Below are 23490 nucleotides of genomic sequence, written 5' to 3' on the forward strand. Positions count from 1 at the left end.
ATTTACATGCGCTAGTTTGCTTCCACCACTGCATTTGCTGCGGTCTGTTGCCCATGCGACCACCATCTAACTTTTGCTATTCAAGCATGTCCTCCCATGCAACGCGACTGAAGAAATGTACTGTAGATTCATAGGACAATACCATGTCTCTTCTATCCTTGTGTCACATTGTCCTAAAATTACCAATGTCTATTGCTATTTCAGTTCTTTATATATATTATACAAATCAAGGAAATGGTTTTATTTTATATGTATGTAATGCACATATTTCTTTGTCTGAATGTCATATAGTGGATATATAGGCTGCTACGTTGTTATAGATATGATAATATGTTATGATGCATACAGTTACATAGAGTAACATCAGGCACACTGCACGGAGTGATACTTATTATCATATATATATCTCATATTTTGCAGAGCGATAAATACATAAGTAGATGGATTGGAGCATATCTCTCTGTTTCCTTATGTACTTGTAACTGATAAAAATCGATCTTTCCGTTGCACAGTAAATACCTGTATCCATCTTCTTTCTGGTTTGTGTTGTGTTTAGATTAGCCACTGTTGTTTTATACTTCTGCAACTTTGCGTTAATTTATGCATGCATATCTATCCCAGTGTTTCAAATTTGTGTGTAGCATTATCGCTAAATGTATATTTACCTTAATATGTGCCCCAGAAGTTTGCTTGTTAATAAAGCATAATAATGCCAGGTATAGTTTTTGTCTCTTGGCATCCAGAGAAGATATTTTGATGAGAACAATGACACACAAAGGCTGTATACTGTATTTTATTCCACGCAGCATAACTCAAGGTTTGCACAAAGCCCAGCGGTTACCCCTCAATTAACCTTCTCTCTGTTAGGGGACAAGCCCCTCTGGCAGAGAAGGGGTTAACCCGTTAAGTGCTGGCCATCCCCTGCCGGGCATTAGGCAGAGCAGTGTGGCAGTGTGCAGGACTCTCTGTGTTTCTGTCCTTTGTGTGTGTACACGCCGGGGTGATGGGATAAGAAAAGAATTAGACCCCACACAATGGGATGCCTCCCGAAGCCCCTTGCAGAGTGTGCGTCTGTGTGTTAATGATTACTGCTCACCCTCATTGTGTCTGGAGGGACTGCACGCAGCGACTTGTGAAAATTAGTGTTAGGTCATTGTGTGTACACGCACTCACCACGCGCACAGACCCCTCCACAGGTTCCTTTACACGATGCCCGTCTCGGGGTGAAAGGCACATCTTATTTTTGGTCATTTTTATTTTACAAAGTCAATATGACTGGACTGGACATGGGGTGATGAATGAGATGAGACTTCTGTGTCCATCTCTTTCCTTTGCCTCTTTGCATTCAGTTTTACATTTTTTTGTTCTGACTTTTCGCCTTTTACAGGAACGCGTCAACATGCACATGTGTATATAAATATCTGTTCTCTCCAATTCTCTGTACGTGCATATTCGAAGCCATGCAGAATTTGTATCTCCTTCTAGTTATCGACCACAATACTATATATATAATATATAAGATCACGTGGGCGAATAAAATCATACATGCACAAGTATGGATGCTGAAATAAGATAGGTATAAACCTAGATCAGTAATATATACCTACAAAACACTTATAGATAAATGTTATGGAAGAGTGGCTACTAAAACAGAATAACAGTGGTACATAAAAAGTTAAAAAATGCAATATTCAAATGATATGGACATTATTTCACAATCCGAAACATTTAGAGGTACACTAAGGGGCTTGAATTATGCCAGAACGCAAATATGACCATATATATATATACTGATGTATTTAAAACCCAAGCGGTATATACCAGTAATTAACAGTAATTTGTAGCATATAATATAATGCAGACAGCATAGATGGTGCATTTTCATTTATCCCCCTACAGAACCTTATATTCACCCCTCATAACTGACAATTATTTCCTGCCAAACACTGAAATATGTGTCTGGAAATAATATGTACAATATAAACTGTATGTATGTGTGTGTGTTTGGAGATTGATAAAAGCACATATACAAAGACTTGTGTGTATAGTTACGGTTTCATCTGTAGAAGACATTTGTGTATATATATATATATATATATATATATATGTAAACATATAAGTGTGTATATATATATATATATAAACATTATGAATATGTATGTACAGAGGCTAATTGTGGCACATGTAAGGATGTACCTACATGTATTTTTAGATATAATACTTAAACACATACATATTGTGCCGCACCATTTCACGGCTCGGTTAGAAAGGGAGACTAGATAGAAGTGTCCATGTTATTAAAATCTTTTGACACAGAGGTCATCCCCCTCCCCCACTCCTGCTGTCCCTGATGCTTTATATATATCATAAAACCCCTATATATGTGGCTAAGCACAAAAGTAGATACATATATATATTATTTTCCTTACATTGGGCACCTGAGTGCACGTTACATACATTTATAAACCACGAGGGTTACATGGACAATCTATACATTATCTTATGTTCTTTTTTTAGGATCCTGTATTTTATCTATAAAACCATATCCGTTATTTTATTTATATTTACTGATTTTTTTTTCCCTATTCGCTTTCAGTGTCGTTCTCCGGGATACCTTTTTTCTCTTTCTCACTTTCTCACTAATATTCTCTTTTTATGTTTCTTATTGTCCATCTCTGTCACACGTCCATTCTCTAGGCTCTCTGGTTACCTTTATGTTTAACTCCTGTCCACTGTTATCAGAAATGTGTCTTTCTGGTTCACATGTATACCGTAATATCTGTTATCATTATAACCTGTTCTGATATGTAGATAATGTTATGCTAATACAATTATATATATATATATATGTTATCATTATAACCTGTTCTGATATGTAGACTTTGTTATGCTAACAATACAATGATAGATATATATATATATATATATATATATGTATATATAAATATATGTGTGTGTGTGTGTATATTTATATATAGATGGATTCATACATACTTTTTTTTTTTTTTTTACATTTTACCAAATTTAAAAGAGAACTGCTAGTTTCCATGTTATGGGTTAGGGACTTCTTGTTCAACATTTTACCATGATTTTCCAAAGGCGGCTTTTGTTCTCTATAGATTCAAGCAGGTTTCTTTTTATTATAATATAATATCTAACTGGGAAAAGGGATTTTAGGCATTGGAAATAAAACAGTTTTGGTATGAAATGTATAGAGAACACGACCCAAATATTGGATTTGGCACATATAATTTGTTTTTATTGCTTCCTTGAATTAATATTGTTATTTTCTGTGTATGTCTTTCTGCAGTTACATGAATGCAAGATGTTTTATGAGACTTTTCCTTTCAGCGGTGCAGGGCTAATAGTCTGCTCTCATCAGTACCATATTGCCCTGTCCAAGCCTTTTAAGTTTGGAAAATACAATGTATTCTTAGATTGTGGAAATTGGGCTGTGCTAAAAGCAGGAGTGTATTTCAAAGGCTAAAATTCCAAGGGAAAAAAAAGAAGATAAAACAGCAAAGAGAAGCGCAGAATAAAAAGTCGGGGAAGAGAGGAAAAAAAAAAGAGGGGGGGGGGTTTGGAATAGGATTGGGAGAGTGAAGGGAAGGTTTTATGGAGTTATGCTGGAAGGAGGCAGGTGCAGTTATAGAGGCAGGTAAATGACACTACAGAAAAAAACACCATTTATTGGAGATAATGGGAGACTGGTGGGAAAATAAAGGCTAGCAAATAATGACAGGAACAGAGGTGAAATAGGATGGGAAGAGAAATTACTATTATATAGGGAAGGAAGTCGAGATATGAAAAGAGGGGAATGCAAAAAAAAGAGAACTGTACGCTCTTATATAAATCTTTTCTAAGTATACACAGGGAAAGGAAGCAACAGCTGCAGAGAGAGTTTGTGATGAAGCAAAAGAGGGTAATATTTTGGAAAAGAGAGGTATAGCTGCAGACAGGTAAAGTAAAAAGGAGCGAAATAGGGATGGAGAAAGAGACAGAGGGTAAGAGAGAGGCAGAGAGCCGTGTCTGGGGGGAGGGGATGCAATATCGATCCATGCGGCTTCCATCATTTTGTGACACAGAATGTCAGATGTGCTGAGGTCCCTTTAACTCCTTCCCTTCCAGTCCCCCCCCACCCCCGCCCGCGCCCCCTCAATCACTCCGTACCAGCCGCTCAATGAAAGAATTGATTTTCTTTTTAGCAACTCAAATGTACTTTGTAATGAATTAACTCCCGTTCCTGCACGCTGGGGAGCGGAGCGAGGGAACGAGGCAGCGAGAGAGGAGAGCAAGGGAGAGCTAATGAGAGGGAAGCAGAGGGAAAAACAAGGGGGGCAAAAAAAAAAAATCAAGGGGATACGAGAGATGAAGGCAAAAGCCAGGGATTGGGAAATGGCAAGGAGAGGTGTAAAGGGATATAGCAAGGAATAGAACATGGGTTACTGGGGCGAAGACGTAAAATGTTACAGGTGTGTAAGTGTGCTAAACATAGAGCAGTGTTTCCCAAACTGGGTACCGTGGCACCCTGGGGTGCCTCAGAGCACTTGCAGGGGTGCCTCGGGTTGGTGGTCCAGTACTACATAAAATGAATTTTAGTCAGTGTGATAGGCAAAGCCAGTGCTAATGGCTGGCAATTCAAAATATATGTGAAAAAAAGCGGAACCCTGTCAACCACCACATAACTGAGCCTAAGGATGACATACAAGCACAATTTACTACATTTCATTTTTGCTTTAATTTCTCAATAAGAAACTTTTGGCCCAGGGGTGCCTTGGAAACAATGCTGATACTCTAGGGCACCGTGGTTCAAAAAAGTTTGGGAACCAGTGACAGAGGATAAGGAGGGGGAATCAGGAATGTGCTCTGCTGTGGAAATATATGGCATGGTGTCGTGAGAAAAGGGACCTACAAGACCAGGTAGTCATGAAAAGTTCAATGAGGAGAGAGAAAAGAAGGAGGCAAAGTTGCAGAGAGAGAGGGAGAGAATATAGAGTGATAGTGGGAGACTTGAGAGAAAGATAGAGAAAAACGGGGGGATGGGAGAGACAGAGAAATAAACTGAGGAAGATAGAAAGACAGAGTGAGAATGGGAGAGATAGAAGAAAGAGACAGAGAGCATGACAGAAATAGAGACAGAAGGATAGAGAAAAGAGAGAAAGCCATAGAAAGAGAGTGAAGGAGCCAGAGCCAGAGACAAAAAAAAAAGACCAAGGAAGAGAGGATGACAGGAGGGAGGGAGAAAGAGAGATAGAGTCCCAGGTAACTGCAGAAAGGACAGAGTGATATAACAGATAGACACAGTATATAAATGATAATATACAATGTATGACGTGTATTGACTGCAGGAAGGTCTACCACACTTTCTGGGCCCTTCTATCAGGGAGAAAGTCTAAATAAAAGTGAAATGTATTGTAGGTAATGGGGGCAGTAGCTGAGCTGGTGTAGGAACAGGGATTAATATACTTTATCTAGTCATATGCAAAAAGAGAGAGATGAGGGCAAGCAGGAGAAGGCAGGGTTAGAGGGTAAGGGGCAGTGTGAGCCAGGATGGGGCAGTGAGAGGGTATGGGGCAGTGTGAGCCAGGATGGGGCAGGGTGAGAGGGTAAGGGGCAGTGTGAGCCAGGATGGGGCAGGGTGAGAGGGTAAGGGGCAGTGTGAGTCAGGATGGGGCAGGGTGAGAGGGTAAGGGGCAGTGTGAGCCAGGATGGGGCAGGGTGAGAGGGTAAGGGGCAGTGTGAGCCAGGATGGGGCAGGGTGAGAGGGTAAGGGGCAGTGTGAGCCAGGATGGGGCAGGGTGAGAGGGTAAGGGGCAGTGTGAGCCAGGATGGGGCTGGGTGAGAGGGTAAGGGGCAGTGTGAGCCAGGATGGGGCAGGGTGAGAGGGTAAGGGGCAGTGTGAGCCAGGATGGGGCAGGGTGAGAGGGTAAGGGACAGTGTGAGCCAGGGTGGGGCAGGGTGAGAGGGTAAGGGGCAGTGTGAGCCAGGATGGGGCAGGGTGAGAGGGTAAGGAGCAGTGTGAGCCAGGATGGGGCAGGGTGAGAGGGTAAGGGGCAGTGTGAGCCAGGATGGGGCAGGTGCGAGTCAGGATGGGGCAGGGGGAGTCAGGATGGGGCAGTATAAGACAGGATGGGGGCGAGGTGAGACATCATGTGGGTTGGCATGGGACAAGGCGTGGGACAGCATGGGGCAATACGTAGCAGCGTGACACAGTGTGAGACAGCAGGGTACAATGTGAGACAGCAGGACCCAGTGTCAGGCAGCAAGACAGTGTAAGACCCCCAACGAGTGTCACCTGCCACCTTACACCATGTCCCTGTGTGCATGTAGGAGGGGGGTCACATTAACCCTTCCTTACTTTCTCCACTACATCCTTTGGCACTGAATGGGTGCCCAGTAGCTGGGGTAGGGGTGGGGGGGGGGGTGGGGAGGAGTCCCTCCATTTAGCCTGTGTTCTGTCCCTGCTCTCTCCTGGAAATCTCCATTATTCCAAGGGAAATAATTCCTTTTGTGTGCATGGAATGGACCTCAGGAAGGGGGGGGGGCTGTAAGGGGTGTGAGTGGGGGGGTGAAGAGTGGACAGGGTGGAGGGGGTCTAAAGGGGGAGTGAGAGGTGGTCAGAGTAGAGAGGGGGGGACCTGGGCATCAGAGGGGGGGGGGAGGTCTGTGAGGGACGAAGGGGTCGCTTATACAGCTGTCATCAGACAAGGCAGAGGGGAGGGAGAGAGAGGAGGAGATATGGTGAAGTGGAAGATGGAATAGCCGGGACTCGCAGGCAGTGTGTGTGCTGCTGTGCAGGGGGGGGACCCTTGGATGCGTGGGGGCCATATTGTAAAATTAAACCGGCTCCAGAGAGAGGGAGAAAGAGAGAGAGAGGAGCAAAAATCACCAACAACCCCCCCTCAAAAAAAAAAAAAACACCCCCAAAACCAAAAAGACTTTCCCCCCCGTTTATCCGGTGCCTGTTGGAGAAGAGAGCGGTGCCCTGCTACAGAGCATCCTCCCCGGGACTGATGCTCTGCCTGTGACCCCGGGGTATGAGAGCCGCCCGCCCGCCGCTGCTGCTGCTATGTTTGTTCCGCTCTCCGTCCCCTTCCTGTTTCAGCGAGCCGGCTCCGAGCACACATGGCCCTTTAAATCGCCGCCGCCGCTGTCCAGCCTGGCAGGTGCTGACGGTAAGCTGAGCCCGGGCCGCCGGCAGCAGGAGAGGCAGGCAGAGAGTGCCGGCTGCCAGAGCCCGCCGCTGCCTTTTATTCATGTTCGTATTGATCTCTGGCTGTCAGAGCCGCGGATGCAGCCTCTCCTGGTCGATAGACGGGGAGAGGGAGAGAGAAAGGGAGAGAGGGAGAGAGAGTGGGGTGTGAGGGCTGCAGGAGCCCCAAGCTCTCCCCTGCCCTGCTCTCCCCCTTCTGTCACCCCCCTGCCCCCCTATACGGACTGGGCACCAGGAGATGCCATTGGGGGGGCCCACTCTCTTTTTTTTTTTTTTTTTCTTTTTTTTGCTGATGACCCTTGTTAGCATAATTGGGCTGATTAGTGTAATTGGCAGAGACGTGGGTGGGGGCACAGGAGGGGCAGGGGGCTGGGTGTAATCATCTCACGTTAAGTAATGAGGAGAGAGGCTGATATGAGCCATTCTGTGCCGGTTACAGGGTCATCAGAGCCTTTCTCCCCCCTATGCTGCAGATACTTTGCTACATGAAACTTTATGTGCCATTTACTTCCTATGTATCTCAGCCTGTGTGCCATGTTCTGGGGGGCTGTGCCTGCGATTTGGTTGTCATTTATGTAACTCTAGCTGTTGGCATTGGTACATGTACTGTAGGATACCCACTATTGAAGTAATCTGTGCTTGCCATAAGTCATTGTGCATGCATTAAGGTATATGTTGCAGTAATATGACATGTATACAGGTAATACATTTTTGTTCCTCATGCTGAAATGTGACACCTACCTAAACTGGTACCTGGAAGCAGTGTATGTACCTTAACATATGAATAGGAGGGGGGAGCGCAAGTTATGTTTCTTTTTGTGCGTAAGCAGCTACTGGGTTGATTATTATTATTATTACTGTTATTATTATTACTAGAAATAAAATATTAATTAGTAGTGTCCTACAACATTGTAGAAATATTTAATTTGATCTGTACTATAATTGATATTACCAAACATGCACACAGTGAATTTTCTGTTTTATTGGGACCTACCTCATCTACCGAGTGATTCCTATCCTCATCTATCTATCTATCTATCTATCTATCTATCTATCTATCTATCTATCTGCTATTCACATGCTTTCCCTATCTTACATCCATTATTTTATTTGGCATTAATTTTGCCCATGATATGGCGATTCCTTTCTCCTCCATATTAGGCCTCAGGAAGTAGTTATATAGGTAGTAAGGTAGTATGTATATATTTGCATCTATCTATCTATCTATCTATCTATTGATACACACCTATAATTGTCTATATATTTTTAAGAAGCAGTCATTTCTGTTTGTGAAATGTTGGAGTTTGGGCTGGAGCCTGAGTGATTTTGAACGGTGACTTTGACCCTTTGCGGCAGGCTGTCCATCTACACACGAGCATCTTAAAATGGCTTTTTAATAGACTAATTACATTTGATTTTGCAGTGCTTGCTGAATCCGGCCTCCCCATGTAAAGGGGCTTTAGTGAAAAGGCTTGTAAAACCCCTTATACCCAGGTAAAATCTTGATCGCTCACCAGTAATGGGGTGAATAAAATATTTTTGTTGAAAAAAAAGCAAAACAAAGCAGACTTAGAGATCAAAGTTTCCTATTTCGTATCTTGTGTCTGACGACTCTAGTGGTATTGAGTAAGATGGCGGTGTGTGAGTTTACTGTACAGCGATTTAATGTCACTGACAGTAACATAACGTTAAGAAACTAAAAGGTGAGATGTATTAATAGAAAAAAGGTTTAGTTTTGGTATATGGAAATTATCATTTCACTTAGATTGTCAGCTCTTAGGCCTCTACTGCTTACTCCAGTATGTCTAAACTGTTTGGTAAATCTACTCAAATAAAAAAAAATATTAATTGAAGGACTTTTAATTGTGACTGTATATATTGATCACATTTACATATGAAAAATACTAATATCTAAACATCGTTATACAGTTCAGGAGGAAAAACATTGCAAGTCATCGCACAAATACTTAAAATTAAAAAAAATAAAATAAAATTGTGTAAGCCATGCTGTTGCAGTATAAACATACTATGGGATATTCGAAGGTTCAAAGCTGCCGACATAGACTTAACTGGAAAAACCCTTTTAACAACAATGGGGATTTTCAGTCGGAGCGCCATTTCTGAAGCCTTTGGCCATGAAATACAGTGTCTCTAAGACATAAAAAGTTTAGAAATATTTTGTTTCTATATGAAAATAGTTTTTTTTCGTATGAACTGTACTATGACCGTAGTTAACTTGTTTCTTTTTTTTTTTTTGTTCTTCAATTTTTTTCCCCTGCCTATGTTATATTGTATATAGCTTATAGACATTTTCTGAATATTTTATATGCATGCAATTCACTGGCCAGGACAAGCATTTGCCTTCCTTTTTAGGAGCAATTAGTAGTATATGATTATTTTAATATATGTCAAAGAAGAGTTTAATGGGATGAATGGGCTGTGTGTATCACCTATGTTAAAGTGTAGACAATATGAGTGAATTGAAGACAGGATTTTGGGCGGGAAGATAGTTAAATCGGAGGGCGCTATTGTCTTTAAAATGTAAACTTGGGCTGTTACCTCAGGTGAAATTACCAGGCAGGTGTTTTATCTTTGAACTATTTTGGGGGGACGGTTGAGGGGGGAAAGAAGGGCGATTGATCAAGGTAAAAAGAACTGTATGCTCATCGTCTTGTTAGGATTTTACCCCGCGCAGTCAGATAATGGCTTTATATAACATAGGATTGGTACCGCACAGCGGTCCTTGTTAATGTCGTTGAAGTGGGAGAAAGTGACAGAAATCTCTTGGGATGTTGTCAATTTTTGGGGGGGCCCACGGCAAGTGAAAAGACCGTATTCCTTAGTGGCCAAGTTCGCTGTGGTAGAAATTTCCACTCCGAGATGGCTGATCAATAAACACATATGCTCTTATGTGCATCTATGGCGGAAGCTGAGGGACCCAGTTGATTGGTACAGCAATGTCTCTGTCCTCATAATCATACCATGAGATGCAATGAAATGAACATTTCAACACCGTAGGTCGTGAATTGTTATTTTTGTCTGGAGATAAAGTAATTGATACATGACAACAAAATTCCTGCTCTCTCCGCAGTGTGACAATTATTGATTATTAATCCAATCAGTTGACTTACGGCTGCTTTAGTCAATCATATCAACTAACACATGGAACCCACAGTTTATTTTTCCATATTTATTACTTTACACACACACGTATATATATAGAGAGAGATAGATCATTTCATATTTATATATCCATTGCCAATATATAGAACAAAGTTGCAAGTTTGATGCAAGTAATTATATATTTAAATGTTCAGTATCAACAACATGCGGTTGTCGATTGGTAAATATATTCACATAGTTAATTAAGTGGCTTAAGTTATAAATTCTATTAAAGGCATATTAGCCAGGTGGATTGGTGATATTTTGCAGCAGACATTTTACATGGGTTGCATGCTGCACGTATTAGCCTGGTCTACGTCACAGGTGCATTGGTTATACTGGTTCTATTAGCTGTGCAGGGGGGGCCATCAGATTACTTACCTGTGGTCTGGACTGTAGTTATTCATGCGTCACTAAATACTAACCTTCTAATGGCCATACATTAACAAGGTATATTGTATGTTAACTAGGGATTTCATATTCCTATAAAAAGTGGTATTATATATATATTTACTGTGGGGTGATACAATTTTCATAATTCATGGATCTTGCAACTTTTTCTTTCCCCTGAATGATGGCTCAGCAGCGTAGTGTATGAATGAATACATGTGCCAAACAGTCATTATCTAATTAACAATATAGCATTGTAAATATCTATATTTATAGCACATGCATATGTTCTGTTTATTGTTGATCTGTTCATTAAAGAATACCTAGTTCCAAAGGTGCTTTGCACTAGAATTAAATAATCTACAATATATGTGCATTTAGTTCATACTAGATATACAGCATCTATATTAATAATGTTTTTACATCACTGAGCTGATCTTGATCTGTCTATCTATCTATCTATCTATCTATCTATCTATCTATCTATCTATCTATCTATCTATCTATCTATCTATATTCCACATATAGCTACCGTTTTGCTGTGGTTGCACTAGTAATCTCAGCGGCATTGTCGTGGTCATTTTGTAGATAAAAACTCCTGTTGGTATTTTTACAAAACTGAGCTGGACAGAATATATATATATATATATGTATATATATACTTTTTAAAAACAGCAGAATACAGGTTGTTATAATATGCATTGTAGGTTTAGTAAAAGACAAGTAAGGTTTCAGGCCTCCTGTTATGCACATCTAAGATCCAATTATTAATTATAATGTAGTAATACATTTTTCAAGTCAATACAATTGAAAACATTAAAGTCAGTTGCTCTCTTGCACATTAAGGAAATCACTGACAACACGAAGAGTGACTTATTTATGCATATATATATATATATATATATATATATATATAATAAATATATATACACACACTTTGCTTAGACTGTTTATGGGAGTGCCGGACATTATATATATATATATATATATATATATATATATGTGTTGTATCATAGGAAGAGGTAAGACATGCAGTGAAGTCTTCGACCATCACGTACATGCAAATTTGTTAAAACTTCATGGACTTACTGCACATATTTTTTTCCTGATATTGCAACGGGTTCTCTGAATGTACCACTGTATGTACACTTCTCACACTTAGTATGTAGGCATAACCTGCATCAATTACAAACTGCAAACCTGCATTAATGTGTGAAGGTGCTTTAAATGTGGATCAGCTGCGCTTCACCTGTGTAGGTTATGTGCATTGCCCATCAGCAGGGTTACATAGTCATTGGCATATGTTGTCTGTAATCCATTGCTCTCGTCATCCTAACCTGAAAGGGAAGAGGGCTCTACATTAGGACTTGAATGTTACTAGAAATATCGCCAATGTATGTAGGGGTGTCATAATTATTGTATAGTGGAACCCAGGAATTAGAATTTTTATCCACTGTTAGTATTTATTAGACTTTATACAACAACAGCATATTACGCAGTGCTGTACAGCGAATGTCCATTCACTCACATCTTCCCTGTCTCAGCCTACATTCCCTAACATACAAAAACACACACTGTGGTAAATTTCGTCAGAAGCAACTTACAACTAACAGCAGGTTTTTGGAGTGTGGGAGGACACCACGCAAGCACAATGAGAACATACAAACTACACACAGATAATACCCTGGTCTCACTGCTAGTGCTATGACTGTTGCGTCTCTAAATTATAAAAGGGCTATACAAATTATTTGTATTCTCTTTATGCTATTATTTACATATTATTCAATTAACCATCATTTCTGGTCACATAAGATGAGGGTGGGCTTAAATATTAGTGACTTACAAACCTCCGCAATGCAGGTGCACCTATAAACCTATAAACACATTGACAATGGTAGAATTTAATTGAAACAATACAGACACTAGGTATATAGTTTTTATGTAATAGATATGTAAAATATTTGATTATGAATGAATATATATATATATATATATATATATATATAAATATATTTACATCAAAATGTATATAATGGAACAACTATGCAATGTTGTACCACAGCCAAATAAAATTCATTTATTTAGGATGCAAAAATTTCCTTTTTGATACTTAAAAAAATATATTTTTCGATGATTTCCACAGCTCCAAGTTTATAGTTGGTTCTCTATTCTTTTTCATTTGGAATAATTTCCTACTTTATGTTTTATGATGAGTGCTGATTCATTTTGAAAAAATCAAAAAAAAAAAAAAAATCGAAATAACTTGAATTTTATAAAAGTGCCGTTTTGTCGTGGCAGTAACTTAGCCACACCCTTTTTTTTACTCATTATCATAAAAAGAGATAGAATTGTCATCCTAATGACAAGCTAAGGAATCATTCCCATTCCTCATCTTTTTATACGATTTCCCGCAGTGATTAATTGAACCATGCGTCAGTATGGAATTAGATATGTTTACGTAGGGAGAATGTTGATTTTATGTGTCAGACATGGATTATAATAGCAGGCTTTCTAAACATAGCATACATTATGTGACTTTTTCTAGGAAGATAAAGTTGGATGCGGATTGCCATATGTACATACAGAAAGCGGTGCATTTGATAAGTAAAATGCCCGATCTATACCATTTTTATTTTTTTTTTATTCTTTTTTTTTTTATAACACTACTATAATGATTAGCACACAGATTGATTTACAATGCTATAAAAGTCATTAGTTTGCCAGAACAAATTAATGGGACGTGTTTATAACTATACTAACCAAATATATTTCTCTATTTGTTCTAATTGTTTCACGCATCCATTTTTATTTGTTGTATTCAACCACAACGTCTGTCGGGATATAAATATTAAAACTCATGTCACAACTCCTGCCCCCTAATAAATAGAACTTTTGCTGATTTTTCCCAATATGGTGCTCATTCTACCCTAATTAAAGTATTGGATAAGACATGACCATGAGTCTATGTGTCACGTTGATTGATTTTATGTTTTCCTATTACATTGTGTACATAACTGCGTGCTTGCTTTATCTGCTGCGCTCGGTGTTGTTTAGATTAAGATCAGGAGATCTGTGCGCTGCTAAACGGCAAAGGTACCTGCAAAATCCGGTTATGCCTTCCTGGTTGCCCCGTATCCACTAGTTGACATTCACTAGAATCTCAAAGCTCTTTTTTTTGTGGGTGGGGGGGGGGCTTTTAACGCTATTAAAAGGGTTACTCCATACGTTGGTAACAACAAAGCTTTATTTGTAGAACTATGAACTGATGATAAGATGCTGCAGGGAAAAACAGTACAATACAATGCTTCATGGCTAATAGATTCAGGTAGGAAGGGGGCTATCCGGTGGCGGTATTCCGCCTCAATACTGTACAGAGGGGGGGAGGTGCAGCATGTAATGCATGCAGCATTACATGCTGCATGCATAATGCTGTCAGTTTTTTGTGTACATAGCACCAACGTTGAATATCAGTTAGGTAAACCGTGAGAATTGTGTATACTAACAGTATAACTTTATGCATTAAGTAGCCTACGGAGTTACCACCTGGCGGCTATTTTATTGGCTTAGCCAGTACAAGAAGCTTTTTTTTTGCGGCGTTTACCCTGCTAGTCAGATTACATACAAATATATACTGTATATGCGGTCTATATGATATATATTTTGATTTATGCATATTAGTAGCTAGACAAAGTACAACTTGAATACACATTTGCCATGGCAGTTGCAGGTTACTGGCACAGATGACGTTGTATAAACATTATTTAAAGTGTTGCTAATGCAAGCAAAGTGAGCGCAATAGCCGTCCCTTTTATCCGAGCGGAAATAAACATGCACCTGTAGCTATGAAATAGACTCCAGCTGGAGCTATAGGCATACGTTATTAGCCCATCATCTTCCACCTTTGGGTATCGCTTTATCTTCCCTTATGCGCGGCACAATCACTTACATTTACATTACATAAGCAATAAGTTATCCATTGGACTTATTTCAAATAAGTCTGCTACCCCCCGGTTGTAAAACATAACTATACAGATATCTCCTATTTCATGTATAAGTTATTCGCCTGTTTCTCTTCGGTTAATCTTCCTCTCGCTTCCCGTTTGGGTCCCACAAATCTCAGCCATCAGCCCTCTGCTCTTCTTTCAAAATCACCATCCCTTTCTGTAAACTAATAAACCTCTTTAATACAGCTTTTAAAGCCGCTTTCTGTACCACTATAAAATAGAACTGGTACAAAATCATGTGTAAATGTATTGAACTCCTGACAAAACGCATCACATTTTTCAAACGGATTGATTGGACAGCTCCCGACCTTTCTTTAATCACGTCCCAACATTAAGCCATTATGGAAATCAGTCAATATGTTAATAAAAAAAACTTAACGGATGAGGCTGCACCAGAACAACAGAAACCGCAGTGTTCTGTTTACGTTTACCAGGTAATATTCATGTAATTATTTATGACACTGCTTGACATAGTGGCAGAATTCTATCAGTCATCCGCCAGGGTTATCTATTAAGCCTAAAATCTTGGACAATGATGATTTAGCGAAATAGCTGAGATAGATTGTTGGTGAGATTTATTATATGTGATTTTGATGGGTTGCAACGAATGAAACCTAATGAATTAAGCAAACCTACATTGCTCTAATCTTACATAATGCATTTACACTGCTTGACAAACTCTTCAGTGTTTAACAAGCAGGATGCCAGGCTGCATGTTTTATTATGTCAGTATCTGTAAAATCACACGTGCTGTGGTTCCTGTACGTACGGCTGCTGACCCTATGTAAGTTGTATGTACTTCTGACCTCCTGCGTAATAGCTGGGCACAAGAACGTGACTGTTCTTTACTGTGTGAGATAGTGCTAAATTAGCTGCAAATACTGTACAGGGTCTGACCATATGTGTAATATCAAAATTTCTGTGAGAGTCGCCAACTTTACTCTGTTACAATAGTTTGAATCATCACTTGATTTGGGAACCTGGCACTTACACTCTGAACAGAAGTGAACATAGAGCGTGCAAGCAATTGTGAACCTGCGTGTCACTAGCCTAAGCATGCTATACACAATGTGTCAACGGTCCTGACGTTTTAGGGACAGACCCGATTTCTAACAGTCAAAACAATGTGCGACCTACTTTAAAAGGGTGCAGACTTTCCTACAATGGGTGTGGTTTAATTTTTTCGGTGCATGGCTTTGAGCAGGTCAGACAAAACACTGCTCCTTGTACTGCTTACACCACAACAGTCAGACTACTACACAGCTTTACCTACTGCTTACACCACAAGTCAGGCTACTGCACAGCTCTTTCTACTGCTTACACCACAACAGTCAGACCACTACACAGCTCTGTCTATGGCTTACACCACAACAGTCAGACTACTACGCAGCTCTGTCTACGGCTTACACCGCGACAGACAGACCACTACACAGCTCTGTCTATGGCTTACACCACAACAGTCAGACCACTACACAGCTCTGTCTATGGCTTACACCACAACAGTCAGACTACTACGCAGCTCTTTCTACTGCTTACACCACAACAGTCAGACCACTACACAGCTCTGTCTATGTTTACACCCTGTCTATGTTTACAACAGTCAGACTACTACGCAGCTCTGTCTACTGTTTACACCACAACAGTCAGACTACTACACAGCTCTGTCTACGGCCTACACCACAACAGTCAGACTATTACACAGCTCCTTCTACTGCTTACACTGCAACAGTCTGACTACAACACTGTTTTATCTACTGTTTACACCATAACAGTCAGACTACTACACAGCTTTACCTACTGCTTATGCCACAAGTCAGACTGCTATACAGTGTCTTCTACGGCTTACACCACAAAAGACTACTACATAGCTCATTTTACTGCTTACACCACAACAGTCAGACTACTATACAGCTCTTTCTGCTGCTTACACCACAACAGTCAGACTAATCTACAGCTTTACTTACTGCTTACACTACAACAGTCAGACTACACACTGCTCCTTCTGCTGCTTACACTACAACAGTCATACTAATACACTGCAACATTCAGACTAATACACAGCTCATTCAACTACTTACACTGCAACAGTCAGTTAATATACAGCTCTTCCTGCTCCTTACTGCAACAGTCAGACTAATGTACAGCTCCACCTACTGCTTACACTGCAACAGGCTAATATACAGCTTCACCTACTGCTTACACTACAACAGAATAATGCACAGCTCCTTCTACTGCTTATACTGCAACAGTTACCGTAGTTAATATACAGCTCTTCCTGCTCACAACAGTCAGTTAATGTAGCTTACACTGCAACAGTCATACTAAATTACACTCACCTACAGCTTACACTGCAACAGTCATACTAAATTACACTCACCTACAGCTTACACTGCAACAGTCATACTAAATAACACTCGTCTACAGCTTACACTGCAACAGTCATACTAAATTACACTCACCTACAGTTTACACTGCAAGTCATACTAAATTACACTCACCTACAGCTTACACTGCAACAGTCATACTAAATTACACTCACCTACAGTTTACACTGCAACAGTCATACTGAATTACACTCACCTACAGCTTACACCGCAACAGTCATACTAAATTACACTCACCTACAGTTTACACTGCAACATTCATACTAAATTACACTCCTCTACAGGGCAACAGTCATACTAAATCACACTCACCTACAGTTTACACTGCAACATTCATACTAAATTACACTCCTCTACAGGGCAACAGTCATACTAAATAACACTCGCCTACAGCTTACACTGCAACAGTCATACTAAATTACACTCACCTACAGCTTACACTGCAACAGTCATACTAAATTACACTCCTCTACAGGGCAACAGTCATACTAAATAACACTCGCCTACAGCTTACACTGCAACAGTCATACTAAATTACACTCACCTACAGCTTACACTGCAACAGTCATACTAAATTACACTCCTCTACAGGGCAACAGTCATACTAAATCACACTCACCTACAGTTTACACTGCAACATTCATACTAAATTACACTCCTCTACAGGGCAACAGTCATACTAAATTACACTCACCTACAGCTTACAGTTTGCAACAGTCATACTAAATTACACTCACCTACAGCTTACACTGCAACAGTCATACTAAATTACACTCACCTACAATTTACAGTCTGCGACAGACTAATGTAAAACTTCACCTGCTTTCACACTGCAACAGTTTACAGTACAGTACACAGCTGCACTAATTCCACAGACTCCAATGGTAAGATCATTACTCTTTCTAAGCACTATCTTGCTACAATTTGTCTTTTATACTACTCCCCTACGTCTTTGTACTGCTAACATAAGTATCCTACACTGTCCCGTTAATTATTTGCATGGCTGACATTCGTTGCTGTTTCTTGTAGTTCCAGGAAAGCCAGAGAGCCACTGGCTGCCTACCCGTACATTAAAATGTAGCATTTTAGGCAGAGCACCTTCACTATGAAGGTTAGGAGACCGCTGGTAGCAGAGCAGGGCCATGCATCCTTTGGCTGTGAAATACAGTTGCACGCAGTCCCACTTTCTGGCCTCTATTCATTCTCCTGTCAATTGAAGTATTTCTGTTTTGTTGCACATCAATGTTCTCTTCATGCATGAAAGTTCCTTTAAGTTTATACTGCACTCTGTTTAATGTATATTATTACTTTTGTAATCCTCAACTGTACATTGCACTGCCATAAAGATTATTAATAAATAGCAGTATTATCTTAGTCTCTGAGCTTCTTGGCCAGATTGTCCATTAAGCAAGTAACATTGCTGATTTTTATGTTTCAGGATAGTCCTACACAGCAGTCTTTAACAAATCCTTCACAGGCTGGAACATAAGAACAAGTAGCGTATACTAATGTACATTAATAAACACTAAAGCCATTGTGTTACTGCGGGCCTGAATCAGGGGTGAGTGCTAAGGCATGCGTGGCTGCGATTTATTTTGGATTTGCTGCTGCGTTAATATGCAAATGCTAGTCTCAGCCTTCCCCTTGTGTGACTGCGAGCGCCGGGTATTGGAGCCCTGAGACGCCCACTTTCAATGCCCGTGGACAGCGGAATTCTGCAGATGATCTCAAATGCTCCATCTTCGCGATGACCTTCACCACTTCTGATGCCCTATGGCTGGCGCAGTGTCTCCTTCTAAACTGTCTCTAATTATGGCTTCATTAGTGGCGGTTCTGCACTTGAGAACGCTGCCGCGTTCATTGACGCACCTATGACCCCCCCCATGAGACGCCCTTTTTTTGCGTTCACTTCAGGCCACCTCCCAGGAACGCCCATGGCCGTCACCGCCAGCTCTATTACAAGCGACATTGTTTGCAACAGCGGTCACTGCATACCAGTGACATGTGGCTGGGTAAATGGCTGGGGGGGAGCTGGCTAGTATCAGTTAGATTTACAGATACATATATGAACCCGAGGGTTCATGTGGGCATTATACAAAGGTGCAGCAGTATATAGTTCTGGAAATTTGGTGAGTTTTGATCAGGGATGCGCAGAAAAGGTAGAGAGGGGAGGCAGTGCCTCACCTACCATGCACTTATTACTCCAGAGTTTTGATTATAAAAATTATTATAATAATACAAAGAAGATATTTGTAATATATTCTTTACAGGCTTCTTATTTTTATAGTCAAAACTCTGGAGTATACCTAAGTATGACAGGAGAGGCTCTGCCTCACCTGACCGCACATCACTGCTGCGTACACTCAGAGGTACGCAGGGGCAGTAGAGGTTTCCAGGACTTTTTGTGTATCAAAAAAATGCACAACTGTGCAAACATCGACTCTGCATCTAAATCTGATTCAGGCCCTGTGATACGGCTAATAGTATTCATTCCCGAAATAATATATAAATGATTTATACCTACAGTAACTAAATACTGCCTGTTCTGTGTTTGAGATAAAAGAGGTGGGTGGAGCTCCTTTGTCTTGTGTGATTCGCTTTAAAATCTCCTTGGTAGCAGAGATGCTCTGTACAGAATACAGATTGGTTGGTTTACACACAGTGATTAGCCATGATGGAACCACAAGTTGTCTGGCATGCTTTGCTATATCATTTCAGCTTTTTGTCACAGATAAGCATCACTATTGTCAAAATTGATTGTTGGGGGTTAAACTTTGCTGTGTAGAAAAGCTGTGGTACTTATGGCTTTTTGGAGTTTAGTTCTTTAGTATGCTTGTCTTGCTGCTAGTGAGTTAATCTAATTCAGTCATCTTGTTTTTACACTTCAAGATTTGAGCAAATATGATTTAAGACAAGTTATTGCTCAAGCCTATACACCAATCAGCAGCTACTAAAATATAACAGACATTAATGTTCATATGTAGATAGCCACACTGGAAATAAATGTAAATTACCTGGGCCGCCATGAAAAGTTTTGTGCCCCCGCTATACTGCGGTATTTAGACTCTGCCCCCTCTTCATACAATTATGTCCCTTAACTGCCCCCTTCTACAATTTGAATTAGGTCCCAGAATGGCCCCCCTCCTCCCACAATTATAATTATGCCCCACAACTGTTCCTCCTCCTCCATTAATTATGTCAGATAGTTGCCCCATCCTCAAACAATTATGTCCCATAACTGTCCCCCCTACAGCATAAAGGATCCATTCAAAAATCAGACCTTAGATCTATGGGGGCGGCCATCTCCTCGGCTCCTGCTGCGCTGCCCTCTGCTCCACACTTCTCCCACTGTGCATTTGTAGTTTCCTTTCCTTTGATTGGTGGATAGCACCTGCTATCCACCAATCAATGTTTAGATACGCCCACGAAAGTAATTGGTGGATGGCCAGCATCATCCACCAATCAGCTGTCTAGCAGCCAAAACAGTGTACAGACAATGCACTGCTGTGATGTGACAGCCGGCGTGGCTAGGAAGGGCATCACGTCACTGGTGGCCGGGACCGGGGAGTCACTGTCTGGAAGAGAAAGCTGCGGCTGCCCGGCCGCTCTAATCTGATTGTGGCCAGGGAGTATACTCAGCAGACGAGCCACGGGGAACAGCTCCATGGGTTCCCCGATCGGCAGACCACGGGGAACAGCTCCACGGGCCACCCCTGCTCTAATGGGTATATTTACTAAAGTGAGAATTTTTAGTTGCTATGGGCAACATCTCCACTTCTAAAAACTCTCATTTTAGTAAATATACCCCAAAGGGTACCCACTGGTGTTGCATTAAATGATTGCTTGCCCTTGTGGGCAGGGGAGGTAGTGGGAGAGACTGCAATAACCACAGTGTGTGAATGGAGCAGTCATTGTTGGAAAAAACCTTGCTGCAAATAAAAAAAACCCTCTAAATATAGTAAATGCATGCATTTTGGCTCCAGTGGGTACAAGACCTTAATCCAATTGGTTTTAAAAATACCCGCTTCAACAATATATACAAAACAATGCCATTACAATGGACAGTCACATAGTAGCGGACCTAGAAAAGCACAGTGTAGGCGCTTACAGATGTGTCCTTTATACATTTTTGCTGCAGTCGTGCTAAAAGGCCCCTCTCTACTGGCCAGGTCCCGTGGGACTGACATACAGACTGTGCTGATTAATTTGATGTGCAACACTTGTATGTCTGTGTGCTTCTGAGTCCCTTATTCTGTATATGAAGTGCTACAATGTGTAGCAGCCGCAGCGGTTTTTCATTCCAAGTTTCCGTTGTGCTTCATATAGAGACTCAGGTGCACACAGATATACCAGTATCACGTATCACATTAATCAGCGCAGTTTGCTGGTGCGTCCTAGTCGCATCACATGGCAACTTAAGGTGCTTACACACTTGGCGATGTGCTCACGATCCGACAATGTGTCTGATTTCCCCTTGAACTCTCCCCAGCAGCTCCCCGGCAGTCGTGGGCACGATTTGGTGTTAAAAAATGTCCAATGTGACAAACGATCTGAGATTGTCAGATCTGCCCTACAGCACGGCAGATCTGAAGATGCGATGTACGACCTGCAGGGACGCGCATCGTGATCGTGAGTGGACACGATTTCGGCATATTTTACACGATTTGTCATCACGATGTGTCGGAATCGGGCAAATCGTGTAAAATATCGCTGTGTGTAGGCACCTTTAGACACATAAAGACACCCGGCGCTAACAGAGTAGCACGGGACCATGGCGGCTCAATCACGCCACATAAGTTGCACTGGGTGACATATTGAGGCTAGATGTATGAAGACACATCTGTATCTTTAGATGTGATAGTGAACAACCATTGTAAAAGCCAAGCAAACAAAATAAATAATCATCAATTTTTATACTAAAAAGGAAACACAAAAAAATGAAAATACAACAAAAGGCAAAAAATAGTCACAAAATAATTAAAGGATTTTTAATATCTTAAGATATGTAACTCTCCACGTTTTTCAACACTTTCATAACAACCAGAAATCCCCTTCACTAATTCTCTCCATTATTTTACTTAGGATCTGACTAAAATGACTTACTACTTTTTTCTGTCTATTTATAGTAGAAAAAACATATGCTCTATTACTGTATTGATATTTTAATCTCATGGGTTTGCACAAAGGCATCCTTTCAGATTAGACAATACACACTCTTTCAAAATATGATTCTTTACAGTAAGAGCATTGACAATGGAATGACAGAATCAAAAGCACTATATTGTTTAGGAGTGTTGTTTGGTTTTAGTTTTCCTATGTCAGTGCAAGCGCCGTGATGATTGTTAATTACCAAAAAAGGACGACATTGATGCATGTAAGAATTGATTTTATATATATATATATATATATATATATATATATATATATATATATATATATATATAATGAAGAATTTTGTTTCTTGGTTGAGACTAAATTGAAGAAGACTTCAGAATCAAGGTTGCTTGTTTTGGATCAGCACGGAGGTGTTGATAGAATATGATACTATACATACAACACAATACTACAGGAATGATCATTTAGAATTTTGTAATGGAAGATGCACTGCATAGGGCTCAATTTACTTTTGGGATTCCTCCTAGTGGAGTCTCTTCAGGGTCATTTAGGAACTAAAACCAATCCGGGGGCCCAGCGCATTTCTTTTGTGTGTCATTGTGCATTTCTGTCATTTGGTTAGTGACTGGAATGCACATAAAGTAAATATAAAGTCTGAAACATCACCTGAAAGTGATCCCAACTGTAGTAACAACTGAACAACCTTTGCTGTTATTTCCTTCTAAACCTCATTTGTGTCCTAAATAAGTCATCATAGTAAAAAAAAAAAAAAAAACAGGACATGTATTTATCTCATGTTTTTGATTTCCATTAGTTTATCTGTGTATCTGTACTGCTATGAAACACTGTCAATTGCTGCAAAGAGCATCTCAATCAGTTGCTGCAAAAAACAATATCATACATTCTGCAAAAATAATCTCAAAGAGTTGCTGTAGAAGTCATCCCAATTAGTTGCTGCAAATAGCATCCCAAACAGTTTCTGCAAAAGGCATCCTAGTGAGTTGCTGCAAAACACGCATCCCCGTGAGTTGCTACAAAAGGCTTCCAAGTAAAATGCTGCAAACAGCATCTCAAGGAGTTGCTGCAAAAAACAATATCAAAGAGTTTCTGCAAAAATAATCTCAATGAGTTGCTGTAGGAGTCATCCCAAATAGTTGCTGCAAATAACATCCAATGAGCTGCTGCAAAAGACATCCCAAACAGTTTCTGCAAAAGGCATCCT

The 23490-nt window shown here is 40.5% G+C and overlaps 1 protein-coding gene across 4 annotated transcripts in view; it reads left to right on the plus strand.

Moving 5' to 3' along the window:
• Positions 1-7054: 7054 nt before the first annotated feature.
• POU2F2 (POU class 2 homeobox 2) overlaps positions 7055-23490 on the plus strand; it is a 112517-nt gene continuing 96081 nt past the window's right edge. For 3 of the 4 annotated variants that reach the window (XM_088453178.1, XM_088453181.1, XM_088453182.1), the window contains exon 1: positions 7070-7175. In XM_088453178.1, coding sequence (XP_088309304.1) covers positions 7070-7175 — 106 coding nt within the window. Of the gene's footprint in view, positions 7176-23490 lie in introns of all 4 variants that reach the window. The other variant, XM_088453177.1, reaches the window with a different exon arrangement.

The sequence above is a fragment of the Taudactylus pleione genome, unplaced genomic scaffold, assembly GCF_031769625.1.
Source record: "Taudactylus pleione unplaced genomic scaffold, aTauple2 ptg000572l, whole genome shotgun sequence".
In the NCBI taxonomy this organism is placed as follows: domain Eukaryota; kingdom Metazoa; phylum Chordata; class Amphibia; order Anura; family Myobatrachidae; genus Taudactylus; species Taudactylus pleione.